This window comes from Sinocyclocheilus anshuiensis, unplaced genomic scaffold (genome assembly GCF_001515605.1).
Source record: "Sinocyclocheilus anshuiensis isolate Anshui unplaced genomic scaffold, SAMN03320099.WGS_v1.1 scaffold697, whole genome shotgun sequence".
NCBI classification, from domain to species: domain Eukaryota; kingdom Metazoa; phylum Chordata; class Actinopteri; order Cypriniformes; family Cyprinidae; genus Sinocyclocheilus; species Sinocyclocheilus anshuiensis.
This window is the reverse complement of record NW_015538036.1, coordinates 2,022,841-2,031,935: the sequence shown is the minus strand read 5'-3', so window position 1 is coordinate 2,031,935 and position 9,095 is coordinate 2,022,841. Positions and strand designations below refer to the sequence as shown.

Here is a 9,095-nt window from a genome sequence, read left to right as displayed (position 1 = left end):
TACCAGTCAAATGTTTGGACACACGAATGGGAAAGTGTCCAAACTTTTGACTGGTACTGTACTATAATATACACAAAGAATATCAGCCGATATATCGGCATCGGCCTTTTTTTAACTCCCTAATATCGGTATCGGTATCGGGCCCAAAAAACCCATATCGGTCGGGTTCTAATTTAAACAGAGTGTTCCAATGAGGGGGGTCAAAACAGGACAGAAAATAGCCTATTACTTCTAAATTATGATGTTTTTTGATGTAAAAATCTTGATAGCATTATAAGTGGACTTCAGAGAACAGTACAAAATAAAAAAACAAAGGCAGTTCATGACCCCTTTAACTTTTGATGAGCAGTGTAATCAGCACAGCTAAGAGAAACCTTCTACCCGCATGTACGGAATGAATGGGTGAGTGATCTTAAAGTGGTCATGCCACATAATAATTCTTGTTTTGAGCCATCACAACACATGGAACTGGTACCAGCAACATGTTATACCACCATATCAAGAATGATAGCTTCAAGAAGACAAAAAAATGAAAAGAAGTGAGCTGAATGATGCAGCAACCTGTCGAATGCCAACTGTATCCAGCTGCTGCGGGAGGGAATGTTTGCGTCCTCCTCGCGCAGGCTTTTCTGCCACATCACTTCCTGCATCACCGTTTTCCACGATAAGCTCGTCGTCTTCACCAACAGACTCCAGGCGGCTTCCTCCACCTGATCATAATGACATCAAGACATTAACTTGAAATGTAAACACACACTTAATTCAGTCATTTATATTCAATGCAGGAGAAACTGATCTCCGTATGTCTAAATGTCTCTGCTGATTAACAAGCATAATCATAAAAAATTTAAACAATTTCAGTACACCCTGATCTGGCACAGGAAATCTATCATAAAGAAATCAGAATTGGTGGATCCACCCTTGGCCATATGCCAATACACTTTAATATCATTACAAAGTTTTCATTCTCAGCAGTGTTGTGACTTGATACAACTGGACATGTTTAACCTTGAGATCTGCTACGGAACTTCATTGGTGTGGGGCTTCGGCAACATCCCTTGGGACCCTCAAACCTGCCACGTTCCTCCAGTCTGTCAAAATCTGTAAACTGGAAGACAGGAGACAGAAGGATTTAGGGAACATGCCTTGAACAGAGAGAGGCAGAAGACATCAGGCTGGCTCCAAATGAGAAAGAAAGCAAATGGAGTAAACATTCCTCTGCTTCCTGTGACACTTCCTCTAAAAATTTAAGCCATAAACATTTGTTTGCCCTTCACTGTGTAGGACTGAAGGGAATGTTGCACACTTATGCTGGTGAACGCTTTCATATTTTCACACAGGGAGATCAAATCTCATGTGTAAACAAAAGCCAGTGTTTTCTTTGAGACTTCTTGGAGGTGTGGAATGGAAATGTGTCATGTGCCCTTGCTTTATGCCCTATGATTGAACCAATATTGTTTTGTACTGTAAATTATATAGCCTTTCAAAACTAATTTCAATAAATAAAATAAATGATTAGATTATTAATTATTATTTTATTATTAATATTAGAATATTAGAATAAATTTTTGCGTTTAGTTTCTTCAGTTTAATATATATTTTTTTAATTTAATTCAAAAATGTAAAAACTTATCCTACTCTACCGTTCAAAATTTGTCAGTACAATTTAAAAAATAAATGAATACTTTTATTCAGCAAGGATGGTTAAAAAAAAAAAGTACTGTTAACTTTACTCTAAAATTTTACAAAGTATTTCTATTTTAAAAAAATCAACAATTGTTTTCAACATGGATAATAATAATAAGAAATGCTTAGAAAGGTTTCTGAAGGATCATGTGACACTGAAGACTGATGTAATTGCTGCTGAAATTTCAGCTTTGCCATCACATGAATAAATTACATTTTAAAATATATTAAAATAGTTATATATACTGTTTTACTGTATTTTTAATTAAATAAATTCAGCTTTGGTGAGCATAAGACTTGCAAAAACATAAAAAAATCTTAGCAACCATAAACGTTTAAATATGGTAGTGTACCCTGATGTTTATGGTGACCCAAAATGTGCAGTGTAATCTTTTTTTTTTTTTTTTAAGATGACTGCTTTTATATGGTAACCACAAAACGTGCTAAATAAAGTGTTAAGTTGACTTGACTTGTCACAGCACTTTCAAGCAGAACATTCTGGGTCAAATTTAAAAGGTTCCACTTGCAATCAGCTTGTAACACTCCAAAGAGAAAGGAAAACTTGAAATCGCATCATATGACCCCTTTAAATGATCACTAATAACTATAAACATAAAATGCAATTAAGTCATTATGTTAATTAACTGCAATTATGTAGTCAACTTTACATATGCAGAAGTCTTTGTATGTAAGCTATCACAGAAGACTTTTAACCAAGCAAAATCCTGCATAACACTGATTGACATTAAGTTGATTTAAGGGTTCTTTAAATATTTATTGTGTGTGGCAATGGTAGTGGATTTATTTTTGTAATAATTGCCAATGGCATTTTAAAGTCAGTAAACCTCCTGCTTCATGGCACCACATTAATACTGCTCTTTCCTTGGCTGCTGTGAAAAAAAAATATCACAGTGTTTTCCCCTTCTAACCGCCTCAACTTAAAGAATGAGCTTCGGTTTATCGCACAGCTCATGCATCCTGAAACAAGTTCAAACAGCAACATGTAAGGGAAGATCCACTGCTCTTTTTTCAGGCATGCAGACAGGAAGCCCTTCCTTCCGTTGTCAGAAATGAGATCTGTCTCCTGCATGAACAAGCTACGCTACGCTGTTGCAGGTGAGCCCATACCTATGTGCCTCACAGGACTCAACGTGACAGTCACAGCTGCGTCCTTCTTCCAGATCCTTCCCTTCCCTTTTTTTTTTGAAAATGTGCTCTCATGTTTTTCCCTCCCTTCCTTTGTCTCATCAAAACCACTGAGCCTAACACTTCAGAACAGATCTGGAGACACACCCAACACTGTCAGCACTGGACACCCACATAATAGCAACCGCTCATCGCCCTCTTCTGCTGTGGCAGGGTGCTGAAAGGGAGTGAAAGAACAGTCTGGACAGGTGTTTAGAAGAGTGAAAAGGGAAAACAAACATATGGCAAACTAAAAAATTAATTGGCCCAATTACACTCTCCATTTCATTTTCTACTTAACAACTTAATGATAGGGTTCTCACACTTTCAGACCAAAGAAGTTTCATGACTTTTACAGTCATTCGTGATTTCTGGAGAAAGAACTTTAAAAATCTTTTTACAGAGACTGCACTCCCAAAAACATTTCTAGCTGGTGAAATATTTTAAAGCAGACCATAGTAAAGGGGAAAAAGTTATTTGCTGATGGGCTGTGATTCTTGCATAGCACATTCAAGAGCTATGAATGAAAGCTATATGGGTGTAAATGTTGCTGAGCTCCAGCACAAACCTGCAAAAGATGAGCAGCATTCTATGCAATTCGTCACAGTAGTTTACTGACTGTAAATGAAACACTGTTATTTAAAAAAGAGGGAAAAAATTCATTTGCCTAAATAACTTGCTTCCCAAAAAAGCAATATGCAGTAACTATAGGCAAGAAAAAAGTTGGTTTTAGTGCAGATGTTGTAGATGATGTAATTTCCAGAATCAGAATTTCCCATGACTTTTTTTTTCCAAGACTGAAAAAAAATCACAATTTTAAAATTCTTCTTAAAATGTATTTCTCCAAATTTTCCAATGTGATGCCTATTAAGGAGAAAACTCAATAGAAAGCTACAGTTTGTCATTTCAATATCGCAGGACCTCTGCAAAGAAAGTTATACTAAAAACAAAAACAGCATGTGACCAGGACAGTAAATCACAGGAAATCAGCATGAGAGCAAACTATATTGTTTAATCCTCTTTCAGTCCCCATCACCCTGTAAGAGCTTCCACTCTGTCATTCATTAGAGACTAAAGCCTGGAGGGAGAGAACAGCTCACTGGAGACTAGAGAACACAGGATGAGAGGAAGCTCCTCAAACCTCATCATGTCTCATAAAGCCAACTGATGTTTAACTAGGTTAAGATGGTCTTTGTCTAACAATGCAAAGATTCTCAGAAACAACTTTTTAAATTATATATAAAGAATAAAGGAATCTATCTATTTATCTATATATCTAGCTATATATCCATGCATCTACACACCTATTCCTCTATCTACACTCTCAGGAAAAAAGGTAAAAAAGCTGTCATTGGGGCTTTGCCATATGTACCAACTAATATATACCCTTTAGATATTAATATATACCTTTAAGGTACTGATATGCACCCTTCATGGGTAAAAGAGGTACAAACGTTCTGCCCAGTTGACAGCTTTTGCACCTTTTTTGTCTTTCCTACCCATCTACCCATCCAGTCATTCAGTGCTATATATATATATATATATATACACACATGGAACCATATACCATACAGTATCTTTTACTGTCTTGTTTGCTATTTTTAAGCTGGAACAGTGTCACTATGAGTAAATTATTGATAAAGACTAGAGGATGACAAAATAACATGAAAAAAGTTTTCTGCTGTACAGTGAGACAAACCCAAGCTTAACTGCCCCAAATTCACAACTACGACCAGCAGGAGCCATGGAATGCTAATGTAATTAGACAGCAGGCGGGACGGTTGCTCTTTTCCATTTTTTAGTCCTGAAAGCAATAATGTGTGCGCAGTATAGACACAGTGGGGGGCGGAATGACCCACTTTACTCTGCACCGCAGAACATCTCAAGCAAAGCATCAAGTACGCTGTTCTCTGAAACAGCCAAGCAAGAGTTTAATCCTAATATGTTGAGTTGTGTGGTCCTGTCAGTGTGCCATTGACTTGCATTAGCTATGTTGTCATTACTGATCACCAAACCAGTGCAATGTCTCATTTTGTGTGATTAAACATTAACGCTGTGTGGCATTAGTGATTTGATGTACGCCTGCTTGCGCAGAGCAAATGAATAATTTGTTATCTGTGATGAAACGAACAAATGCTGAGCCAATGGCTGCTTGGTAAACAGTGGAACTAATATTTTTCTGGCAAAACAACAGATAAAAACCTCAAGAACATAAATGGGGCCCTGGCACACAGATCAAACGAGGCAAACAGATAAAGCAACTGTGCTGTCCTTAAAAGGAAATGCTGTAGTTTAATCACAACACGCTGCAGGTATTTAGATTTTGCTGAAAAATATCAGGAAAATCTTTTTTGTTCTTATCAGACAAACCATGAAAGTGCGTTTGCTTTTTATCAAACACCTCAACGAGGCGCCTTTAAATGTTTAAGGGAAGACAACTTCACGTACTCACACTAAAAAACAGATTATGATTATAAAGGCATTGAACATTTCTCCCCGAAGCAAACTTTTAATCATAAACACTACCAAAAACAGAAAACAGTCTGTTCTAGCTCGATCTGAGGGCAGCACCAGATGAAAGCGGCAGATAATCAGGCAGATAGGCGATAGCAAACGTACGTACCAAGTCCTGGGTGGGCAGTGAAAGGCTGTTGGCCCTCACATCCTCCACATCCGGCTCCATGTTCTCCTTCTCCTCCCCAGGGGAGGGAGAGGCGTCCGGACCAGAGCACGTGCTCACTAGGTCGGGCAAGCTGGTGGACGGGTACTTGTGGAAGTCCACTTCGGATTCATCCTGGGAAAGGAAGGAAGAGCAGCTGGAGAAAGCATGTTGTGTGCCGTTGAGCAGCCTGCGAGTATTTTTAACTTTATCTCAGAAAGCCGAGCGGCGAACCCATCAGCGCTTCACTGTTCAATTTTTTAGCTTCTACAAGCATCTGCTTATGACATCTTTATGTGCTTGAACAGCTGACACACTTTATCCAAGGACCACAGCAAGAATTGCTCATCATTTGAGCATGAAGATGCTTCCCAATACAACGACACACAATTATTGATATAGTATGAAGCTGATTTGCTTGCAAACTCAAACTCACCCTGCTGGCCACTACCAGCTGCACGAGTCCAGCAGTGGACCGCAGGACGGCTACGGCCTCCTGGTGTGAGAGTCCTACCAGGGAGTGACCGTTTATCATCAGTAACTCGTCCCCTGCTTTCAGACGGCCATCTCTGAAATAAAAAAAACAACCAGAGAAAGCATGATCAGGTCATCTCCTTGCATAAAAACAAGCAGCAGACACTCCTGAAGTCACGTTGCAGCTATTAAAGTGAAATGGTAATGGGATGTTAATGAATGTTAATCAAGAATATGACAAGTGGTTTCTATATGACAGTTTGATGCAAGTAATGTCAACCAGGGACAACAACAACCTGTGATGAATCCTCTATGGCGGGGGTTTTAAAACTTAAAACATAATTTTATCAATATATGCATTTTAAACACACACACACACACACACATATATATAGGCCTACTTGATGAAAATCTGAAATGTTGAAACAGGTTTAAGTTTAAGTAAATTAGTTTTACTAAAATTACTAAAATATTTTAAAATACTGAAATATATGTAATAATAAAATATGTATGTACACACACATACATTCTATATATATATGTATATATTATATATACATTCTATATATATATATATATATATATATATGACAAAAGCACATAATAAAATGGCAAAATGAATAAAATAGAGGAAATATTACAACTGTCAAAATATTTGGGGAAAAAATCCTCTGCTCAATGGTTCTGCCTACTCACAAGCCTTTTTTGAGAGGCAGTGATTTTTAGCGATGTTCCTGATAATGTGGACCAATGAATCATTCACAATTATACCAGAAATGTTTATTAAGAAAGTAAATAAAATGTATAAAATTTATTTCAACTGAAAGAATAAAGAACACATTTCAAACTATTTTTATATTTGATGTCCTTGATGACCATATGTCATGAGACAAGAGAAGGAATTATCTACATTTGGAGCTTAAAAAATTATTTCTGGGTCATCCACATTCATTTTAACTATTTATCCATCTAGAAGGCGCAAATGATGCAATAACCATTGAGCTCAGAGCAAAAGGAGAACAGTTTTATCATGCTTTTATCAAGAAAAAGATTTTAATTACAGTCATAATATCCCACAAAGACAAAGTCTGTCTCTGTTACATTCTTCTATTTCCAAATGTCCTAAGACAGTCTGGATCGTTCCAGCCTGACCACTCAACTGAAGCTTCATTACGATGAACAGTGTGCAGTGAAGTGAGAAAGATTCAAAATCTTAAAGCCTCTCACTGGTCAAAATCCTCAGGGCTTCAGTCACAGATGAAGGAATCTGAGGTTATCTCAGTGTTAGTCGTTATATAAGAGCAGGAAACTTCATAACTACCCACATCATGCTGTATTGATGGCCCTGATCTGACCACCATGCCGCCACTTGCACCACACTAGAAAGAAAGATTTGGAAAGCAGCCAGTTTGACCAATACACATGATTCGTGTCTACAGGTTTCTCAGAAATGGCCCCCCATTAAAACTGTGTGGGAGAAAATGTTGTAATGCTAAATTATAACAATAAACCCTAGTGCCGGTCATAGCAAAAATAGCCTGCTCTGACTGTAGGCGATGTGGGGGAGCTGCGTATGTGTTTTCCAACAGATGGGCAACATCTCATGAATTTGTATATCTGAAATCAGTTCATTTTTTGGGTCCCAAGGCAAAGCCACAAGGGCTTATTTTCCCTGAACACATCTATTTAACTTAGCACATAACCTGGAGGGAGTAATTCAAATTTGTTGAGGCAACGAGGGTTCATTTCAGCTTTTGGCTCATTACCATCAGGTTGTTGTCCTTCCGCCAAACTTTGTCAAAGTGTGCATTAATGAATAACAAAGGGAAGCAAGTCAGCAAATTCTTCAACATATTGCAGCTTATAATGGCGTTTGAGGGGCAATACGCATGTACGGTGCCCGAGAGATCTCAGAGATTTCACGCTGCAAATGAAAAAACACATGCAAGTAGAAAAAACACCAGCAAATAAAGAAAACATCTTCATCAGCATAACACGTGCTGCAAATACTCACTACACGATCAAACAAAGAAACGCGCTGCAAATAGTAGGGGTGGGAGAAAAAAATCGATTCACCTTACTATCACGGCTCTTTTTAAAACTATTTAAAAATCGATTGGTTTATCTCAGAATCTATTTATATTTAATTATTTTACTTTTCCTAAGAGGTGGTGGGGAGAAGTTACCGCTTTTATTCCAACAGAGGGCGAAATGTATAGGTGTGTTCGACTTGCAGCAGTACCACGCAGACCGATTGGCGTATGACATCCACGTACTGCGAGAGCAATTCGAAAGCATGCGGAGCTGTCTGCTCTCTGTAGCTTTCGCGGTGCTTTGATGACATCATTTAACGATCGGTCTGCGCAGCGCCGCTGTATTAGATGACGTCGTATACATTTCAAGCCAGTGCGAGAAAGCAAAACCATGGCGGAGGCATTCGAGAATTCTTTCTGCACCTTCACGTTTTGAATCCCAAGTGTGGAAACATTTTGGATTTTACACACTGCCGGGAAAACATGACTAAACATGACTAAAACGATATCCAAAGTAACATAGCATTTTATTTTGTTTCAGAAAGCATTTTTTCTACTCATTTTGTTGAACATTTGACTATTATATTCATGTGCAAGTTCAGGGTTTTGGTACTTGAAAGTTTCATGGTTCAAGGTACTTTAAAGTATACACTGTGTATGTGTATCCTCCTGAAATAAAAGTTAAGAAAGATGTGATGCATTGTTTTTGTTAATATGACTCATCATATACAGTCTCTTTAAGGGTATGATCAAGTATTTTCCATTGTCAAGTTTTTTTATAAGCAAGCAAAAATCATGATAAATTGTTATATCTGCAAATACTCACAACACAACCAAACACAGAAACACACTGCAAATACTCACAACACAACCAAACACAGAAACACACTGCAAATACTCACAACACAACCAAACACAGAAACACACTGCAAATACTCACAACACAACCAAACACAGAAACACCCTGCAAATACAACATATCCAAATACAGAAACGCACTGCAAATACTCACAACACAACCAAATACAGAAATGCGCTGCAAAACAGAAATGCATTTC

The 9,095-nt window shown here is 37.8% G+C and overlaps 1 protein-coding gene across 1 annotated transcript in view; it reads right to left on the bottom strand.

Moving 5' to 3' along the window:
• The window catches only part of LOC107681406 (PDZ domain-containing protein 2-like), a 70,990-nt gene that overhangs the window by 20,763 nt on the left and 41,132 nt on the right, over window positions 1-9,095 (bottom strand). Inside the window, exons 6-9 of the mRNA XM_016477708.1 lie at window positions 5,967-6,099; window positions 5,495-5,665; window positions 1,009-1,108; window positions 562-710 (exon numbers count right to left, since the gene is read on the bottom strand). Coding sequence (XP_016333194.1) covers window positions 562-710; window positions 1,009-1,108; window positions 5,495-5,665; window positions 5,967-6,099 — 553 coding nt within the window. The remainder of the gene's footprint in view (window positions 1-561; window positions 711-1,008; window positions 1,109-5,494; window positions 5,666-5,966; window positions 6,100-9,095) is intronic.